This window comes from Carlito syrichta, unplaced genomic scaffold (assembly GCF_000164805.1).
Source record: "Carlito syrichta isolate Samal-C Ts95f unplaced genomic scaffold, Tarsius_syrichta-2.0.1 Scaffold316384, whole genome shotgun sequence".
NCBI lineage: Eukaryota > Metazoa > Chordata > Mammalia > Primates > Tarsiidae > Carlito > Carlito syrichta.
In genome coordinates, this window is record NW_007260480.1 from 169890 (window position 1) to 191751 (window position 21862).

Genomic DNA, 21862 nt, shown 5'->3' on the forward strand with positions numbered 1-21862 from the left:
CCCCACAAATACACAGGGCCCTGTTCTGCCCCTGAGCTGGCCCAGGCCCTGTCCCTTGGGGATACTGATACAAATCCATTCGCTTTTGTCACAAAGCAAACAAACAGGCTCGTGTATGCAGGCGCACTCGCCTGGAAACAGGGCAGCGGGGCCCATCTCCATGTTTGTTTTTCCAGGACCTGACGTGTGTAGAACATTCCTCAGGCCCCATTCCCTGTGAGCGCTCAGGAAACCCTGCGGCTGTCTCCAGCCAGTGGCCAAACCCAGCCTGGAGTCGCACACATTCTCCAGCACAAGGGCTGCCTTCCTCTGCTAACAGAGGATGCACCCCGCTGCTGCGTGGTGCCCCTTCCCATCTGTGATGAGGACAGCGCTTCATGGGGCAGACAGGCGCTGTGCTAAGCACTGGCCATAAGTGATCGCCCTGCGACCCACTCCCACCCCATAAGAATTGGCCCCACTTGGCGGATGAAGAAACCAAGGCCGAGGTTTTGCCCAAGACCTCAGAGCCAGTAAGAGTATTACTCCATGCTGAAGGGGAAACTGAGGCCCAGAGTAGGACAGCAGCTTACTCGAGTCCACACAGGGAGTTAGTGGCAGTCAGGACTCAAACCCCACACTGAGCGCCTGGGACACAGCAGGACTGGTCAGCACTGTGTCAGCAAGAGAACAGGCAAGGAGAGGTAGCAGGGGCCGTGGGCCGGGTCTTCACATCTGCCTCAGCTCACCCTCCCTTGCTCTCTTGGGGCAGATGCCTCTGAGAAGGCGTGGGGAGTCCCAGGGGCATTCCTCAGACCTCCAGGAGGCAGGGCCCAGGGAAGAACCCAAGCCTGGTCTCCAGTCTGTTTAGAGACACTTTCCTGCCCATGGAGAGAATCTCATGTACTCCGATACCAGAGAGGAACTGGGGACATGCTGGTGCCCTCTGGGGAATGAGGCTCCCTACGTGGGTCCTGTGGTATGGATGTGGGAAGCTGCATATGAGGGGGTGCTGAGCTTGGTGGCTGCACGCCCAGGCTTCCTGGGGACCTCTTGAGGAGATGAAAGCCAGAGATAACCCTGTGCCCTGACCTGACTGAGGCCTTGGAGCTCTGCTCACGCACCGAGTGGGGGCCAGAGGCCTGTTGCTTTGGGGCTGGGTCCAGGAAATGCACTAAGCAGGGAGGGAAGGGGTGGGTGAGGGTAGGTAGTCCCAGAGGCTGGGGGTGGGGGAGAACGTGCAGAGAAGCCTGGTGTGGTGGGTGCTGCCTTGTGGCCTCTGGGAAACACATGCAGGGGAGGGGGCACAAACTGCTTCTCAGGGTCTGGACAGGGAGCCAAGGGCCCCATGGGCTGGAAAGTAACAAAGGGCAGGGGGTTATTAGAGCCACTCCTCACTCCATGTTCCCAGTGCAGCCTGTGACAGTGTCGCTGGGGAGGGAGTGGAGTGGGGTTCAGGCTGGGGACAGGGCACTTCCTTGTCACCCTTGTCCCCCCTGCTCAGCTCTGCCTCCCCAGGGTGACTGCCACGTCATCTTTTCCAGCAAGGAGCACTGGGCTCAGAGTCAGTCAGCCCAGTGTGCATCCCAGCTCTGCCACGTACCTGCTGTGAACAGGAGTATGACTGGGTCTTTCAGTCTCAATTTCTTTGCTTGCAATGTGAGGGTAATGGCCCCCACTCTGGGGTGGCACCAGGATTAAACGGGGGGTGGTGTGTGTAAGACCACGGGGGCCAGGGGATGTGTAGAGCCCCAGGAATGTTACTTCCCTGCTATCTTCTGCCTCTCAACCCCATCCTTCTGGATCTGGGTTTTCCCAGCTGTTAGGTAAAGGGCTGGGACCAGAGGCCTGCAAATGTCCTTTCAGCTCTGACCATGGTCTCCACCTTACCCTAGATGGGTCAGTTGCCCTCCCGGGCCTCTGTTTCCTCATCCGGGAACTGGACAGGCTGAGCTGCTGGCCACTCAGATCTCCTAGCCCTCACCCACGAGTTCCCCAAACACCAGCTGGAAGAGCAGAAAAGCAGGCCTGAGGCCCAGACGTGGGCACTAGCTGCAGACCCGTCTCCCGCCGGACACAGGCTGGGGTCCTCCCAGGCACGTGCGCCTCACTCCAGGCCTGTGAGACCAGTGCAAGGCTCAGGTCTGAGTCAGCTCTGCCAGTGTCCAGCTGACCCTGCTCACCTCCTCTGTCAAATGGGCTAGTGACTCCCTGATGGCAGGGCTGGTGTGAGATCCTGAGGGTGATGTAGTGCTTTGTTGACCACACATGGGGGCATGCCTAGACCCACACTGTGATAAGCTGCTGGTTCTCCACTGCCTGACACCAGCAAGGGAGGAGAGGCGGAAAGAGACCCAGCAGCACCTGCGGCTGGGTCATCAGCACAGGAGCCCAGAGTCCTGGGCAATTGCCCACCTGAACTCCTCACCTGCAGTGCTCGCGGGACAAAGAAGGCCCTGAGAGCCTCTGGCCTGTCTCCAGGTGGAGGGGGCGTGGGGGCGGATAGAGGGTGGGAGAAGCAGGGTGCAGCCTGCTGTGGGCATGGCTGGCAGGCTCAGGTGAGGATGTGGGAGGGGGAGCCCATTCTCCATGTGGATGCGCAAGGCTCTGGTGCCCAGCTGGTACCATGGGCCAAAGCAGTGGTTCCCAGTTGGGGGGGAGTTTGCCTCCCTCGCTCCCAGGGATGTTTGGCAATAACCAGAGTCATTTCTGGTTGTTACCACTGGGAGAAGGAACATTGCCCACCATCTGTCTAGTAGATAGAGGCCAGGGACACTGCTGAGCACCGTCTAATGCACAAGACCCCGCCCCCCCCACCAGAGAGTGATCCTGGCCCAAATGTCCATGGGGCTGAAAGGCAAGGCAGGGGCTCTATGTGGCCGGCTCTGCCCCGGAAAAGTGGCAGGTGTGTGCCCATCCTCCACCCCTGCCCCTGGGCCTCCACCCGCCGGGCCTACCGTGGAGGTGGGTGCGCTGGTGCTTGGCGCGGTCGCTGGAGTTGCTGAAGGCCTTCTGGCAGCCCGGGTGCTGGCACAGGTATGGCTTCTCGCCTGTGTGGCTCCTCAGGTGAATCTTGAGGTTCTCCAGCCGTGAGAAGGCCTTGCTGCAGCCTTCAAACTGCAGGAGAGGCTGGTGAGGGGCGCTCCCGGCCCCAGGGCTGCCCCCCTCCCTGCCTGGAACCTCGCCCTCCCAGGCCTGCCTGGCCCCAGCACCTCCGTCCGACCCTCCAGAGCTCCCCGTGAAGTGCTCAGGGCGCAGGCTATCTGGAAACCATGGTGGATCCAGAAGGAGAACACCCCAACTTAGAAGTGGGGTACCGGGCCAGGTGTGGTGGCTTACACCTATAATCCCAGCATTTTGGGAGGCCGAGGTGAGAGAACTGCCTGAGCCCGCGGGTTTGAGACCAGCCTGGGCCACTTGGTGAGACCTCATCTCTACAGTAAATCAAAAAAATCAGCTGGGCATGGAGGCGAGTGCCTGTGGTTCTGGCTACTTGGAAGGCTGAGGCGGAAGGATCGCCAGAGTCCAGCAGGTCGAGGTTGCGGCGGCCTTGAGCGTGCCACTGCACTCCAGCCTGGGCAACAGAGTGAGACGGACTCAAAAAAAAAAAAAAGAGAAAAAAGAAAAAGAAAGTGGGTAATCAGGGCTGGAGGAGAGAGTGGGTTTTCCATTTCTGGACCTGTAGGGCTCTCTCAGTGCCACCTGGACATGACATGCCACTCAACTCTGAGACAGGAGCCTGCAAGGGCAGGTGCATCCTAGTATAGAGAGTCTGAATCGAGGGGCCCTGGGCCTGGATCCGAGTGGGGCCCTGTCCCAGCGAGATTGTGGTCAGTGCCCTTGGCCCCCTCTGTCTCGTTTCCTTTTCTTTGAGTTGAGACTGTGTGGCCACCTGGGGTGGATATGGGGGCCCCAGGGGCAGGACACCGAATGAGGAAGGGTTCTGCCCTCTGTTGGCACAGAGTCCATGCCCACAGCCGTCAATGGAGGCGTCCCTCACATAGCACCCAATTCTGCTCCCACACATGGCCTCCACACCTCCCTGCCTCTCTTTTTTTTTTTTTGAGTTGGAGTCTCACTCCTTCATGCAGGTTGGAGTACAGTGGCATGCACACTCATAGCCACCCCAGTATCGACCTTCTGGGTTCCAGCGATCCTTTCACCTCAGCCTTCCGTGTAGCTGGAACTACAGATGTGTGCTGCCACGCCCAGCTATTTTTTTTATTTTATTGTAGAGACAAAGTCTCGCCAGGTTGCCCAGGCTGGTCTCGAACCCGCAGGCTCAGGCAATCCACTTGCCTCGGCCTCCCAAAGTGCTCGGATTACAGGCTGAGCCACTGAGTCCCGGGCTCCCTGCCTCTCTTTACCCCATGCACTACAGCAACATCTGGAGTTGGCGGGCCATTGCCAGCCTTTGTTCACGCAAGCTGCTCAGCAAGGAATGTCCTCTCTCATAGCCACCCATCAAATGCTCCCTCGGCCTTCAAAGTCCAGCTCCAATGCAGCCCAGTGGAGGCAGCAGCCTCTTGGCCTTTCGTGGGACTGGTCGTTCCTTCCAGCTTCTTCCCGCTGTCTGCCCCTGCTCAAGCCAGGCTGATGCTCTGGCCATGCTCACACATGGGCGGGAGGAGGGGACCGACACTGGGCATGGTGCTGGGTACTGGACCACATAACAGCCGGGAAGTATGTGGTATCGATGTCCCTGTCTCAGAGATGGAGGCTTCATTTGGTTGAGTGACCTGCTCAAGGTCACAGGGCTGTGGCATGGTGAAGACAGGACTCAGGCCGAGTCTCTTGCCCGCTGCCCTCCCAGGTGACCCTTGAGGAGGAAGGAACCAGAGGAGGCTGCCTCCCTCTCTTGAGGCATCGGTCGCATCCGCTAGGTTCGAGGCTGAACTGCCAGCAGTGGGCACGTGACCAGAGTAACCCGTGGGACCCCATTCCTCTGAACCAGGGGCCAGCCTGGGCTCCCAGCAGCAGGTGCCCCGAGGAGGTAGGGACAGCCATGTTCCCCGAGGGGCAGGGCACCACATCCTGCTTTCCACACCCTTTTCTGGGGCTCAGCCCCAAGGAGTTCAAGTTCTCAGGGATGTGTCCTCACTGGGAACACTTGACCTCCTTCTTTCTTGAGCCAGGCACCGGGTTCTTTTGTGTCCTCCCCAGCTTTAAAGGCACCTTATCCTTTAGTGGTGGGTGGTGCCTGGGGAGGACTGTGGGTGGAGCAGGCCCTGCAGTCCAAGGCTTGTTCCATGGCCCTGCTTCAGGGCCGCGCAGCACCACTAGTCCTTCTCAGAGAAGGCCTGTTCATCTGGACAGACTGGCTCCAGGCTGTGCTGGGCAGTACCAAGGTGCAGAACTAGACATGGGTCCTTCCCTCTGGGAGTACACAGACCATGTGGGAGACACACATGCATGCACGCGCACACACAATCATAAAACATCACAGCCGAGCTGTGGAACACAGGGGCTGTGGCAGCACAGAGAAGGTGCCAACGCCAGCATGGGGGCCATGAAACATGTCCAAGGACTTGGTGACTGATCCAGGCTTGGAGAAATATGTAGGCCCTGTGGAGACACAGGCAGTCAGGTATGCCAACACTGCTTGCTGCACTCACTTCATTTGGTTTCTGGTTCACCTAAGCCTTGACCCATGGCCAGCAGATGCAAAGAAGAGAGTAGGTGATGGCCAGGGGAGGGCAGCTCAGAGGTACCAAAGTGGAAAAGGAACAGACTCCCTGCAGAGGCTCCTTTGTGGCCAATGTGGGTACACGCTGGTGAGTGAGACGAAGCCCAGACGGTGGGGCTCAGAGGCCAGGCTGAGCCTCTCCATGCTGAGGACAGTAGGGCCCACAGAAGGGCCTTAAGAGGAGAGGGATAGGGCCAGATCTGTGTCCTAGGAAGACCCCTCTGGCTGCTGGTAACAAAGTAGCTATAGCAGTTTTCGAGGAGGGTCACAGAAGCCTGCCCCAGGGCAGAGGCAACAGATGGAGCAGAGGCCAGGGCAGAACTGCCCAGACAGATATGAAGACAAGGCCCAGAAACAGCGACCGGCCCCAGGTGAGCTCCCTCCTCGCCTGTGCCTTGAAGCCTTGAAGGCCGGCCATAACCACAGGCCATGCTCTGACGGGGCTGGTCCAAGGCAGGCCGCCTGCAGCTGGGTTTTAGAGGCTGTTCTGTTTCCTACTTCCAGATGTTGTTCCTTTTCCATGCATTAAAACCAGAAGGAAATTCTGTTTGGGGAATAAGTAGGCCACAAGCCACACCCCCAGCCCCACTCGCCTGCCATGGATTTGTGCCAAGTTCACCCCAATGTGAGATGGAGGAGACTCGGTGAGAGCGAGGTTTCCTCCCCAAGTCCAGCTCGTCCCTTTGTTCCTCCTGGGCCGTGCAGGGAGGACATCTGTGGCAGAACAGGATCTGCTCCGGAGCTGTGCGATCTTCCCAACTGGGAGAAGGTGACATGCCATGATCGGTGTATCACCTTCCCCCACAGGACTGTGCATTCCTGTCTGGCTTGCCCTCTACTCAGCAAAGCTGCTGCTTCCCCCCATACACACACCTCCCGCTTCTGCCAGACTGCGCCCCTCCTGCGACACTTTCCCTTCCAATGCTCGGACAATCTAATTCATAATTTTTTTTCAAAAGTCCAGGATCTGTAGCTTGGTGGCTCCCAGTCTTCTGACATGGACCCAACCGCCTCTCCTGCCACGGACAACCCGCATGTCATCTGCAGGAGGGAGAGACTGTCTTGGAGCCTGGCAGGAATTTCCAGAACTTCCACGCTCAGGCCTTTGCTTGAATGGTTCCCTAGGCCTGGAATGCCTTTCCTTCCTTGGCTCATTTAGCACCACTTCCTCTGAGAAGCCTTTCCCACTTGCCCATACCCTCTGCACCACCCAGGCTTGTGGGGTAAGTTTTACTGGGCAGCCTTGGCCTTCTCCCCATGCCTCTGGGCTGAGAGCTGGAGAGTCCTTGAAGGCAGGGCTGGCAGCTCAATCATGGGGCAAAAAGTGGGACAGAAATGTGATCCAGTGGGGGTGCCCATCATGGTGCCCAGCATGCGTGTGTACCTGTGCAAGCCAGCCCCACCTCATCCTGTCCTGCCCCCAGAACTCCCTGGGACTGAGCCTCAGGCTGGGGTATAACAAGCAGCTGGCCAGGGTGCCCTGGAGGGAGTGTCTGTCATTCCAGGTGGAACCAGAGGCAGTAGCAGGTGGAGACAGGTGCTGCTGTCAGGACTGGTCTGCGATGAGGATGCTGTGGATGTTCCTGATAGAGCCATGGCCCCACTGGGACCAGCGTTCCAGACAGGGCCCACACTGGCACAGCCAGGAGGACAGGAGTGACCACTGGCTTGGCACCGACTGAGTGCTCAGCTCTGCTGGGTCTGGTGCCATCACAGGCCTATGGGCAAGGGTTACTGTCCCCACTGACAGATGAGGTGCTGAGGGTCGGGGGGGCAACCAGCATGGACCCTGGTGTGGACTGAACTCAGGGGTGCCAGGAGCAGCCTCCATTGAGAGCAAGGCGGCCTCTGGGGGTGGGAGCGGCTTGAAGAGGCCCCACCCACCAGTTGAATAGAAGCCAGGAGAGCAGCAGGGAGCAGAACCCCACCATTGTTGTGCTGGAGGGTACAGGTGCTGCCAGAATAGAAACACGGGTCTTGTTGGAGCAGAACTGGAGCCAAGAGGCACCCCCCACAAATACTTTGGACCTCTGTTTCCCCAAGGGGGTGGAGGATGGGCCCTAAGGCAATGCCACCGTGACCCAAGGGTGTAATGATGATTCCATGGGGCCTGCACCACGGGGGGTGGCCACCAGGGTGAGGTCTTCCTTCCATTCCTTCCCCTACATCCCTGCTGTCTCAGGCTCTCTTGGTCAGACACCTGCCTCCTGCTGCCAATGTCCAGGTGCACAGGCTGGTAGAGCAGCCCCTGGGTCCCCATTGTAAGAGCTGGGTGCCTATAAGTGGGGAGCAGGGAGGGGATGTCCCACCTGTGCCAGGGGCACAGAGTCTGGGCTATGCCACAGGCAGAACTACTACCTCTTCTGAGACATAAGAGAACCATCCATCTGCCATACGTGGGAGGAAGTTTGGCCAAGCCTGGCAGCCTGAGAGCCATGTGTGCACGTCATCCATCCACCCCACCTTGCCACCTACTCCATTACTGCCATCGTGCACACCTGTCCTCCCACTCCTCACTTTTGGGACTCACCCTGCCCCTCCTCTCTTGGCACACAGATTCATACCTTCCTGCCTCACTCAGCAGCCCCTCCAGGAGCCTGGCAGTATGCCGAGAGCTGGGACTCGAGGGCAGCTCCAAAGTGGAACGTGTTCAGGGCCCTAAGAAGGGGCTGCCTCGGGGGCTTCCAGCGGGCAGAGGCTGGGGATCCACAGAAGCCTTCATGGAGGCGCTTAGCCCTGGTGCTGAAGCAGTATGTGGACAAGCAGAGCCAGGGAGAGGGTAAAGCATGAACACAGCATTTCAGGGAGAGGGCAAAGCATGAACACAGGCGGGAGACCAGGGGGTGGAATATTCTGGAAACAGCTAAGGACCTGCTGAATCAGAGAAAAGGGAGTAGGGAAAGGAGAGAGAGAAAGAGAAATGGGATTCTGGGGCTCCCTTCATCCACACATGGTGCTTCATTCTGGAGCAAGTGAGTCTGGGGATTTTGATCCCAAAAGACTGTCCAGAACCACCCTATGCAATTATCGATACAGCCCAGCAAATGGTGCAGTACAAGGTTGCTCACTTGGGGGACTCTGGTGCCACCTCTGCTGGTTGGACCACCCAGCTCCTGACTCCCCTCCTTCCTGGCATCCAACCCGCTGCCAACCCAGGGAAATGGTACCTTCTGAGCATCCTTCTTGCCTGTGCCTTCGCCTCTCATCTACCCTGCTGCTCTGGTCCACACCCAGCATCACTTCCCTGGGTGAATGCACCAGGCACCATCCTGCCTTCCTTTCGTCCCTTTCAACTCATTCTCACAAGGTATTCATGTCCCTCCCTGCTCAGACCCTGCATGGCTCCCCAGTGCCTTCACAAGTACCAGCCTCTGAATCCTGAATTTAGAAGGGTATTAAGTGGTTGGCTGATACCCTCTGAGACACCTACCATGGGCCGGGTGCAGCATGTGCTTCATTTACTCAAGACAACATGCCCTGTGGGGGAAGCTACTGCCCCCGCCCCCACACTGCGGATGAAGAAACTGAGGCTCAGAAAGGTGACATCACTGGCTCCAGGTCACACAGTCAGCAAGTAACAGAGCTGGGATGTGACCTCGGGCCTGGCTGAGGCTGATGTGTCCATACGTGTCCCTCGCCACTCTGGCCACTGCCCTGGGAATCCCTACTTAAAGCACCGAAACCAGGCTCTCACTCAGGTGATTTCAAACCGGCCATCCTGGGTTCCGTTCATGGGGAAGGGCCAGGCCCAGGTCCAGCGCCACCACTGATGCTGGCAATCAGGACGCTCCCTGCAGGACGTCCCCACACAGATGGGAGAAGCGGCAAAGAAAGTGCCCGGCTCGTCCGCAGAGCAGAGTCTTGTTCCCACATGTGGGCCATGTTACACAAGAAGATTAAAATAATGGGGGAAAATACCCCGGGAACCGTGAAGCCCCAGACCATCTGGAGTTTTATAGTAACAGGCAGGGGAAAATCAGAACCTAATTGAAAAAAGTCCACTGCAATCCATTACCACTGCATGCAGCTCGCGGGACAGAGGGCGGGAGATGAAAGCCTGAGAGGGCCATCCCGAGCCAGGGAGGGGTGGCATCTTCCCCTCCAGGCCAAGCCCAGGGACCCCTTGAGCTCTGTTGGGGGAGAAAGAGGGGAACGGCTGATGCCCAGGACTCGCTGGGCCTGGGTCAGATGTTGGAATCTGCAGACTGGGCTCACCCTCTGAGCCTTCTACGTGTCTGGGAGAGGGCTGAGGTCGGGCAGGGGAGCTCTAGCACGGGGCTTGGCACACCGCAGCACTGGGCAGTGACTGTTCCCTTCCCTCAGCCCCGGGGGAGAGTTAAGGTCCCTGCTTCACTAGTGAGGCGTCTGGCACTGTGAAGCAAAGGCAACGGAAGTCCATGGAGTCACACTAGACAGAGGCTTGCGCTGGGGTTCCCCATCCAAGAGCCCAGATTTGGGCAGTCCCATCCCATCTCTGTCTTTATTTTTCTCCTCTCTAAAATGGGGCCACCGCAAATGGCTGTTAAAAGTAACAAAAAGGACACAGTCAGCATAGGAACTGGCACACAGCTGGTACCTAGTGAATGTCAAGTTTCCTCCCCATGGCTGGCATGGCCCAAAGGGAGGGAGGATCCAGTTTCTCATGCTCTAACTGAGAATCTGGGCAGAGAGTAGAAGGGAGGATTGGGGGACAGGGCACGAGGCGGAGCAGGGGAGGAAATGCCTCCAGTCCTGGCATTTGCCAGTGACTTGCTCTTAAACAAACACATTTCTGGTTTAAGGGTAAAATGTATTGGGTTACAGAGTCTGGCAGGCCATTCAGGGATCAACTTCTCATTTTTGTACAAACTTTTAAGTTACTCTACAGCAATGATTTGGATGGGAGAATGTGCGGTGCCAGACCCTTCTCCAAGATTCAAATAAGCCTGTGCCTAGCCAGCTTTAAAGGCCAACCAGCCAGGAGCTGCAGGCCACTCTTCACCCCACACTCTAGGAGGGGGCTGCCGGCTGGCCCTGAGGTCACTGCCCTGTGATCCCCCGTGGGGGGTGCCTCATCAGTTCTCCGGGGGGAGGTCAAGGCAAGAGGGAAGGGACAGACCCGGAGGAGAGTCCTGGGAGGGGAGGTTGGAGGGCACCAGCCTGAGCTCCACTCTGGACCATGAGGCCCTGGAGACCTGGTCTAGTTTTGGGCATTCCGAGTCACCTGCATAAACGAATGGACAGAAGGTGTGTGGAGGAGGGAGACTATGACTGGTAACAGCAGCTACCACGGCGACTGTGTACCCAGGACTGGGCCGAGCTCTGCCTCGACACCATCTCCTTAGTCCTGTTAGGTGGGTACAGCCACCTCTGGTGTTGCAGAGGAAGAAACTGAGGCCCAGGGAGTGTAGGCTATGTGCTCACACATGGGAGGGAGCCTGCTCGGACTCCAGTGAGCACCAAGGTTTATGCCCTGGACCCTGGGCACATGACTGTCTGGGCAGCCAGGATCGGAGGCCAAGCGCTGCTGTGAGATGTGAGTGTAGGGACCTCTTCCCGTTTACTCCATGCACTGGGCCTGCACAACCACTTAGAGAAGCTGGCAGGTTGGGGGTGGGGGGGATGCAGATACAGCAAGCACAGGAAGACAGGACAAGAGCCTCCATCTCAGAGCCCATCAGGGTGAGCCCATCCTTGGGAGGAGGGGTTCAAAGCTGGTGAGGTAGGGGCCGCAGATACCCAGACCCTTCACCAGGAACACACTGACAGCTCTGGGCTGGAGTTTTCTCTAGCAGGAAGTTCTAGCCCAGGCAAGAAATGGGTTCCTATTCCTGGCAGTTGAAGGAGTCCCGGAAAGACGGTCAGCTGGCCGGACCAAGAGGGTCACCCCTGAGCACCCAGAGCAGGAGGTGCAGGGGGCTGGGTCTGCTTCCATGGGGACCCCATGGACAGGTGGATTGGGTGCTTCTAGTGCTGAACTGTGGCTGGACATTAGCTAGGATGTGGAGGGGCTCGACCAGGGGGCAGGGAGCACATGGCTCAGAGTGGCTCAAGTGCACCAAACCACCAGTTTAGATCCAGAAGCATAAACACGCACGTTCTGACATTAGCGTCTTGCCTCCCTATGAGCCCCGCGTCAAAGACAGGCCCAGGACAGCCACACACTGACTTACACGTACACTCACGACAGCACCCAGCAACTCTCCCACCTACACACCACACCCATGCACACCAAACACACACACTCACATCCATACACACCACAGCAACACACTTCATACACACCACACTCACACACACCACATTCCACACACGCCACACCACACCACAGCACGTGAGCACACACATATCATACCGCACTCCACACCACACCACACCCGCATACCATACCACACATCATACCCCTAAACACATCGTATCACCCTACATATAACACACATACATGCCACACACACCACATCATACCATATTCCACACTGTACCACATGACCCCACACACACATCATACCATACATATACATACATTGTACCAAACCCCTGAACATACACACACCACACCCACACACACATACATCACGCATACACACCACATATACCACACCACACACATAAACCACATTCACACCCACACCCCATGACTCACATCATAGAGACACACAGGCCAGCACACACACGCTCACATATATACTCAAAGATGCCCAAGCCCCAGACCTACCACAAGTGCAAACATGCTAACTCCCCAGTCACATACCCCATACACAGCATGGCCCTCACCTAGAATATGGATAGCCTCAAGAAGATTTGTGTGTGCCCAGGGAGAAAGGCACTCCACCCAGAGACAAGATCCAGATCAGGCTTCCAAGAGGTGGGTACATAAAGGTATGTCCTCACACCAACATCTAACACCCTCAGCACAGCCAGACCATGGGCAGTCACACCCCTGTACGCCCCTCTCCATGGCTCTAGGCAGCCCCCAGGAGGTGACATTGAGGCTGCAGGCAGAAGGGGTCGGGTCCACTGAGCCTCTCGACTTCCCTGCAGTGGCTGGCCTGGTCCTGGGGAGGGGAGATACAGCCTGAAAGCACCCCTAGACCAGGCCCAGGCCACCCTGTGGCCCCACTGACCTCTCTAGCCCCATGTCTACCCTCTCCCCATGCACCAGCTGAGGTCACAGCTTTCGGCCCCATGCTGTGTCTTCTGCTCTCGTGCCACTCCATGCCCAGTCCAGTTCTCCCTGTTCTGCAAGGCTTGGCCCAAGCCCCAGGCATTCCCTGATTCTCCTCCTTGCTGCCCTTCTCTGTGTGCCCCGACCCATTCTGCCTGCCATCACCCTGTGCTGAGGCCAGGACTGCCGTCTCTCACTGTTCGCCCTCCCTCAAGGAGCTCCCCCTGGGAAGGGAGGCAGACGGGAGGCTGGCACAGGCATGAGCCACACAGCAGTCCATCCCGCCTTCATAGCCAGCCCACACAGAAACGTCTGTTCCCATCTGCCGTGGAGACACTCTTTAGGTGGGTGCAGCATCTCACCAGAAGCCCTGGGGGTGAGGCTGGTGAGTGCTCCTTCAGGAGGATGAATAATGGGTTCCCTCCAGCCTCCAGCTCAACTTTCTCCACAAATAAACCTGCCTCTATGGCCACTTGGGCATGACGTTCCCCTTCCCACACCACGGTTGGGATGCAGGTCCAATTCCTCCTCTTCCCAGCCCCCATGCACCTCAGTGTTCTAGCTGAAAAGAGGGGTGATACTCCTGACTTCAGGCCTGCGATGGATAACAGGGTGTGGCCTTGGTACTGGGCCCAGACAGGTGCTCAGTAGAGGTTAGTCCCCCTTTGGGTCCTCAACCAAATTCCCATCAGAAACAGCAGGGAGGGTGGATGGGCAGTGGGTGAATGCATGCCCAGCCCTGCATGACACACTTGGGGCTGCTGGGTAAGGATGGGACTGGAGACACTCCACCCACCGCCTGGAAGAAAACTTAGTGTCAGGTCACCAGGAACCACTGCAAGTGTACAACATGCAAAATTCCCCAGGTGAAGCCTTGGGTGGGAGGGAGCAATCTGCCCTGTGTGTACCTGAGGCCCAGATCCCACCAGAATTGTCCCACAGGGCTCTAGACCCCCACCCTGTGAGGCGGCAGTGCTCAGAACCTGGCCAGAGGGGCAGAAGCTGGGGCTGGGCTGGGAAGGCTGGCTGGCATGTGTGGCTCTAGGGGCAGCAGAGGCCTGTGGAAGTCATGGGTGGGGACATCACTGAGAGACCTCTGCTCAGTCACAGTTGGCACTGTTCTGGGAGAGACTGTGAGCCACCTGTCCTAGATGTCCAGGACAGAGTTGAATGCTGTGTATCCGCTGGGGCTGCTTGGGGGTATGACATGGTTCCTAAGGTTACCTTCAGGGGTGGTACTTCAGGGGACAGCTCATGGTTCTAAACTGGGTCGGACTGGCCACCTGAGGCCTATGGTGTCATCAGGCCGGGCTGAACTGCCACAGCATCCCCACACGCCCACCCAGCACCTACCACCATCAACTGGGAGGCCCCGAGGTGGGCTGGCCCTGTGCCGGCACTTAGGGTAATGTCTGCATGAGGTCAGATGGCCAATGCCACACCCTCCTGCACCGGCAGAACCAGGCCTGGGTTTGTGGTAGGTGCTTAGTTAAGGCAGATGGAACAGTGACAGCCACAGCCAGGGCATCAGCCCTGCACGTGCTGTCATGACAGGCAAGGAAGGCTGTTATAATTAGGAACCCATGACATGCACACACACGCAAACGCAATCCAACCCACAGAGGGAAGGAGAAGATGGGAACACCACCAGAGGCAAACCCTTCTGGTGGCCGGGTGTCTCCATCTGCCAAGCACCTCCCATCCCTGGTCCCATCAGCATCACAGCAACCCCAAGAGAGGCAGGACTGAACCGCTGCTTTTAAGATGGGTAAACCAAGGCACTGAGTGAAGGGAACTTCCTGGGAGGTTCCTGGGAGTCTGTTCATCCCGTGGTGGTGGAATTCAATGAGAAAGCTGCCCAGCATCCTATAGGGCTGTAATACACAGCCCCTCCTAAGGTCAACAGTGATGGCAGCTGGGTGATCACTCAGAGGCTAAGGAAGGGGGAGAGTCAAATCCAAGGGTATCTGTCCAAGGGCCCACTCTGGGGCTTCCCAGCAGTTGGGAACTACTGCCAACAGCTCTGCCCCCCCAAGATGCCCTACTGTCCATAGCGACATCCAGTTATAAGCTGGGTACCCAGCAGACTCAGCCACGAAGGAGCCCCTTGGGCCATGCACACTGCGAACATCCCTTTCCCTGCTGGGCCTCAGTTCTCCTCTGTCTGATGGGTGCATGTGGAACAGCACGGAGCCTCTACTCAAATGCCAGAGGGAAGAGATGACTTAGCAGAAAGCAAAGCTGACAGGAGTAAACTCCTGGCTTCTGGGTTTCAAAATCCCAGGCCTCAGGGCCAAACGGAAAGAACTCTGGAGATGATGAGTCACACGGTTAATATTTCAAATGGTGTTTTCGCCATAAACCCATCCGAGTATACCCAGCACAGGGCCTGGCACTGTGTCCTTGAATATCTGTTAATGAATGAAAGAACCAAGTGGTAAACTAACCAGCCTTGAGGGAAGTGTGGGGCAGGCGGGGAGGGGGAGGCAGCTGGTTGGCCGTGGTCACACTCCAAATTAGTGGTGGCTGGGAGAGACCTTATGGTGTGGAAGGAGCAAGCTTCCTGCACTCGCATCCCCAAAACGATGCTCCAGCTGGGACAGGGACACTGGAGGGGACGCATGTAGATGACATGGATACCTAAACATTGGGGTCTCTAAGCTCTGCCTGTTCACCCCTGGGGCCACACTGGGGGTGCTGACAGCTGAAGCAAGACCTGAAGCAGGGCTGCTGTGTATTACAGACCTATCGGGTGCCGGGGCTACCTGGCGCAACCTTCTGGGCAGGGCTCTGGATGTCTCAGGGAGGCCTCGCCCTCAGCACAACGTGGGGGGACACTGAGTCTGAGTTGTTGAGCTGGCCCCGAGGCAGTCTTTCAGATGGACAGGGGACAAGTGGACTCTGGCCAAAGGGGGGCAGGACGGCTCAGCAGGGTCAGAGAGAGAAATGACTCCAAGGCCTGTTGTTCGGGGTAAGCCCTCCAGACCCAAGAACTTAAAGAAACTCTGAGAACTGAGAGAAAGAAGGGCTGTAGCCTAGAACTGTCTGAGATTTATCTATCCAACATTTGGGGGGCTCAAAACAGGAAGGGAGTGAGAGAAAAACTTAAAGTTACTTATTTTCTGTCTCATACTCAAGTTTGTGGACTTCAAGTTTAAACCTGACATTGGTAAAATACAGACCACCGATAGCTCCCACACGGGGACATGGACAAGAGAGAAGGACAAGAGAGGATGGGTGCCCTTGAGTCAGGCTGGGCAGCTCTCTCTGCGCGCTGCCTTGTTGAACCTTCAGAGTGCTCTAGACAGAATCCCCCTTCCTAGACCAGGGAACAGGGGTTCCCCCAGAGCCTGGGTTCAGGACACCTGAGGGGAAGGATGGCCCAGGGAACAAACCTAGGGTTGAGGAATGAGCCCAGGCTGTCTGTGTCTGATACTAAAGCCCTCACACCGGTTCTTTTTTTTTTTTTTGAGTCAAAGTCTCACTCTGTCACCCAGGCTAGAGTGCAATGGCACAATTACCACTCACTACAGCCTTGATCTCCTGGGTTCAGAAAATTCTTCTGCCTCAGCCTCCTGAGTAGCTGGGACTACAAGTGTAGGCATGTGCCACCATATCTGGCTAATTTTTATTACTTGTTTATTTATTTTTGCATAGAGACAAGGTCTCACTATGTTGCCCAGGCTGGCCTTGAATCCTGGGCTCAAGTGATTCTCCCACCTTGACCTCTCAAAGTGCTGAGATTACAGGCATGAGCCACCACACCCAGTTTCTTGTCCCTATTCTTACATTGTGTTAAATCACAAGCAGAGTGGTCAAAGGATTAGGAGTCACTGGGCCACAGGAAAGAAATGACTAGAAACAGAGAATGAAATGTTTCCATATCACCAGAAAATAATACTAGCCATGACAGCCACCACCACAAGAGCACTAGTCTCTCTTAAAACTCCAGATCTCCAGCTGTTCAGCCCAACACAGGTCAGAAAGCTCTTGAAGGGTGTGAGGAAGGTGGCCACCCCTCCCCTGCATCTGGGATGTCTCGGGGGTCTGAGAGGGAAGTGGCCTTCTGCTGGCCTGGCAGGCTGTTCGGCTCTCATATGAGTGTTCCCTCTCCTGGACAAGGGAGAAATACCCTGTGGTCACCACACAAAACTGAAAACAGCTCTATCCACATGGGAAAGTAGGAAGGGGCTTCAAGGAGAACACGCCATGGGATGCTTGGGTAGAACCAAGGGGGTGGCAGGAGGGGCATTCTGGGGAGCGTGGCCCAGCCCAGATGCCTGGCTCAGCAGAGCTGCACCGCCCAACTCAGGGGATGCCTGGAACTCATTAGCATTATGTCAGGAATAATATAAAATTAAAACATTTAGCTTTGGCTCCTAAAATTAAGGAGGACCAAAAGAGAAGGATGCCATTGTGCTGAGCTGCTTAGCTCTGACCTGGGCACCAATAATCTACAGCAAAGAAACCACTGCCTTGCACTTGGGCACAGCCAGGACCCTGGGGCTGCTGGCAGGGCTGGAGACAGAGCCTGCAGTTCCATCTGGGGGCAGGGCAGGAGTCTGGGTGTGACCCAGTCCCAGGACCCAGGTGAGGCCTTCCGCTGCCAGCTTGTCAGGGCAGTGCCAGGCACATGCACATCCTGCCACTCTCCTCCCTGGCCTCCCAGCCTCCACCCTGGCCACTGTTCCCAGATCCATCATCTGCCCTGTAGCCAGGGAGATTCCTACATTGCAAGCCCGCCCTTGTCACCCCCAAAACCTATGAACGGCTCTCGCTGCCCTCAGGACACAGTCCAGACCCCAGGCTGGCATTTCCAGTCTCGGGCCGTCTGACCTCTGTGACCCTCTCTAGCTCCAGTTACACCGACTCCTTGGGCCATTGGACCGTCACGTCTTTGTGCTTTTGCATATGCTATTCTCTCACCTGAAACTCCCTCAAGTCAGGACTCAGCCCCAAACGCTGGCTCCTCTGTGAGGTTCTGGGTTTTGGGGCAGGTCCTGAGCCTGACTCCTCTCTGGGTCTACCCCAGCCAGGGGTGGAAGCAGGATGGCTGCATGGGAACCTGAGACACATACAATGTTAGCACCGGCTGAACCTCCAAGGTCCTCGTGTCATAGGTGGGGATACCAGGTTTCCACCTCCCCCAGCTTTTGCAGGCCCCTGGATTCTTAGGGCAGGCTCTTCCTGCTCCTGTAACTCGTTTTGGGGGACAGAGTGCTCCAGGGTCACCCAGGCCTGGGTTCAAATCCTGACTCTGTGACTGGCACAAATCACCTGCCCCCTCTGAGATTCAGTGTCTTGGTTTGTGGGGGGGAGTAATGACCATAAAATGACGCCCTCCCAGGGCTGCAAGGGTCAGCCTCGGACACACTGAAGCACGGTCCATGCCACTGGCAACCCCTGTGCAGAGAGAGACACCGTGGTCCACGGCTCCAAAGGACAGGCAGCTTGATGGGACAGAGATGCAGGCTCCTGGCTCCTCAGGGAGGCAGCCTGGGCAGAGACTACCAAGCCTGACTTGCCCCGTGGCTGACTGGGTGGACTGCAATTCATTCAATCATTCACAAGCTGTTCATTCATCTGCTCCCTCACTCATTCACTCAGTTAACTGCTCATGGCTAGGCATCCTGAATACATTGTTCATGAAAAAAGCAAGTTACCAAACAGGGAGCATAGCACTATTTCATTTTAGTAGAGTATAATTATCATATACGTAGAGAATGTTCTGGAAAAAAATACTCCAAGGTGTCAAACAATGGTTATTTCTGAGTGGTGTAGATAGAGGTAATTTTTCCTTTTTGCATTTCACTCTCTACATTCTACTTCTTTAAACATTAAGCCTATTGCGTGTTATATTGTATACCACGTTGCTTTGTTGATGTTTTAAAAAATTAGAGTGGGCGGTGTAATACTTTCATGGAGAGGTCTGGGATGCGATGCTAGACTTCTTTCTCAGTTCCGCACATGACCTTGGGTGAGTCCTCATGGGTGACGGGACCCTGGACATCCCCATACTCCACGTGGACCCAGAAAAATTTGAGCCAGATCCAACCCAGACCCTTGCTCCTGTCCCATGTGACGTGGGCAAAAGACTCTCCTCTGAACCCAGTTCCCACATAAAAGTATGGGGACAACAAGATGGCTTCTGTTGCAAGGATTAAGGAAGACATGGAGGATGGCCAAATTCCAAAATGACTGGGGACAAAGCTTGTGATGGTGACACAAGGTGAACCCACCCACTGGATGAACTGAAGGACACAGGTGCCTCCTCATGGGGGTGACATCACCAGGCTCCCGTTTCACACGTGGTACCCCGGGATGACCAAGCAGTCTTGGGGAGGCAGAGTGCCGGTTTAATTAAATAGTGGTGACAGACAGGCTCGCTCCTGAAGCAGAGGAGTCAGTGACAAGTCCAAGCCACACACCTGGATGGGGAGGCCCGGGGCTATGATTCACCCCAGGAGTGGCCATGAACCACAGGGCACCGGGGTGGAGTGGATGCTTCCACAGCACTCCTTCCTACAGCCTAGGCCAAATGTCTGGGGACACGTCCTGAGCCTCCTACATGGGGCGCGGGCTTTGGATCAGGAAGGCCAGGTTCAAATCCCTGCTTTGCCACTTACTGCCTTGTCCTTAGGCATGCTACTTAGCCTCCCTGGTCCTGGAGATGTCTTCTGGAAAACAGAGTCAATGATCCCTGCTTGAAGGCTTATTTTGAGGACTAAATGAGATGAGAGATGGTCGGGCCAACTTCCTCTGGGCTTGGGACAGGGTCTGCCCTGTAATGCCAATATGCCAGTGGGAGGCAGCATGCTCCATGCAACCTACACAGCAGAGCCTCTGCCCCTGCCAGTCCCAGCATGCCTGTCTCAGCAGCTTCACCTAGCTGAGTCCTGCTAACCCCCCAGTTTCAGCTCATAAGCCACCTCTTCCAGGGAGCCTTTCTTGGTTCCCTGCCATTAAGGCCAGGCTCCCCTGGGGATCCCTTCCCTTCATCTCAGCCCCTGGACTCAGCAATGTACCTGTTAGGCTCTGTGCTCCTCTCTCACTGGCTGGGGGTGGGAGTCAGGCACAAGATGGGCCTGGTCCTGACTGTCCTATCACTCTGCGACCCAGCAATGGACTGAACACACAGAAGTGCTCAGGGCAAGTCCACTGAGTGCAGTTATCTGCCTACTCAGGATTACACTCTTGTTCCATCTCACTGTTGGTAAGGAGAAAGGCTCTTTACAAACCACAGAAGGCCTGAGTTGAAAAGGATATTAGAGGAAATCTGGCCATTTTACAGATGACAAGACCAGGGCTAGGCCCACTCAAGCCTGGGACAAGAGGGCTGCGCTTGAAAACCTATTTGCTAACTGCAGCACAGTGGGCTTCCACCATCCCCGGAAAGGCTGTATGTTCTAGAACAGACTTGTTGCAGCAGGCTCCAATCCATGGGGTCCAACCAGTTCTACTTCTCTGCCTCTCCCTGTGTGCGAGCCAAGCCTGGCTATCAGAAGCCCGCAGAACAGAAGGGCGGCCATTTCTCATTAGAAATACGGTCATAAAGTCGGTTTCTATTTTATTGGGGCAGCCAACGTGTCCAAACAAGACTCCCTGTGAGAGGGCAGCAGGAGGACTTGGATTTTCTTATCTATGCCTTATTGTGTGTTCCATGTTTTCTGCAGTAAGCATAGAAAATTCTCCAAACAGTTCTCAACACCCAAGGACAGCCTCTTCCCGCATGAGTCTCACGGCTCCCTGCTGGCCTCCCGCCTCCACTGCTTCTTTTGGGGGGTGGGGGTTGTGGGGCAACATTTCTGCTGAGCACAAGCCTGACGTCTCTCCTCCAGCGGCCATGCTCTCGCTGGGCGGGGTCTGCTCCTTTTGCCTGCTCACGTGAAGATAACTCTTGCCTGGAGTGATGGGGACCTGAATCTAAGACTGTTAAGTCTCCAGGTGATGGGGACCTGAATCTAAGACTATCAGTCTCTAATGCACTTCCTCTTGTCTACCATAGCGTCCCACTGGGCCTCAGTTTCACCATCTGTAAAATAAAGGGGAAGGGGCCAGAAAATGTGTCACAGGCCCCTTCTGGTCCACCACGCCCAGTGTGTGTCCTAGGACACCTGAAGGCAGGGCTCAGGTGGGTGAGTTCTGAGGGCCCCCCATCACGCCAACGCAGGACTTTGACCTTTCCAACAGAAGGCCCCGTCTATGCACACCTCTACCGAGAGAACTGGGGTCTGTACACAGCACCATGTGAGTGTTTCCCTGCCGAGGGCTTTAGCATGTCGCCACTGGCATTTCCATGTACAGCATGGGCAGGGGGCTCTCACGGCAGGAAGGAAGGATGAAGGCCATACATAATGTGTGGATATCTGCTCTGGCTGAACCCTCACATCCATGGCTTTGTCGCAACCTGTGACAATGCTGCCATGTCAGGGTTATCCCAGCCCGGGCTCTTACCACTTTGCCATGCTGCTTTTCACTCCAGTCAGAACCCTGGGCCTGGCCTTTGGGAATAGGTAGGGGCTCAGAAGTTTCTGAGGTGTTCTAGCAAAGTGAGGGTTACTGACGGCTTCTGTCCTGGGAAGGCAAAATGCAAGGTCAAGGTGGGTCAGATCTGCTGGCTGATGTGACCATGGGTGTCCATTTTCCTGGGCTTGACTATGAGACTTTAGGAATATTGTTTTGTTTAGTTTTTTTTAGTAGCTCTGTTGAGATGTAATTCACACACCCATAAAAATCCACCCATCTAAAGCGAGCGATCCCGTGGTTTGAATACATTCACAGCATTGTGCAACCATCACTGCAGTCAATTTCAGAACACGTTCCTCACTCCAAAAGAAGCTCTGCATCTATCAGCAGCCAGTTATTTCCTAGTCCTCCTCCCTAGTCCTGGAAACCACAAATCTACTTTCTTTTTTTTTTTTGAGTTGGAGTCTCACTCGGTCACCCAGACTGGAGTGCAGTGGCCGCTCCCAGCCACAGCAGCCTCGACCTGCTGGGCTCCGGCGATCCTTCCGCCTCAGCCTTCCGAGTAGCCGGAATTACAGGTGTGCGCT

At 56.1% G+C, this 21862-nt stretch overlaps 1 protein-coding gene across 1 annotated transcript in view; it reads right to left on the reverse strand.

Moving 5' to 3' along the window:
- Nucleotides 1-21862, reverse strand: part of GLIS1 (GLIS family zinc finger 1) — a 91149-nt gene that overhangs the window by 19853 nt on the left and 49434 nt on the right. Inside the window, exons 4-7 of the mRNA XM_021707117.1 lie at nucleotides 2937-3096; nucleotides 2408-2450; nucleotides 1964-2007; nucleotides 1072-1153 (exon numbers count right to left, since the gene is read on the reverse strand). Of these exons, the coding sequence (XP_021562792.1) occupies nucleotides 1072-1153; nucleotides 1964-2007; nucleotides 2408-2450; nucleotides 2937-3096 (329 nt within the window). The remainder of the gene's footprint in view (nucleotides 1-1071; nucleotides 1154-1963; nucleotides 2008-2407; nucleotides 2451-2936; nucleotides 3097-21862) is intronic.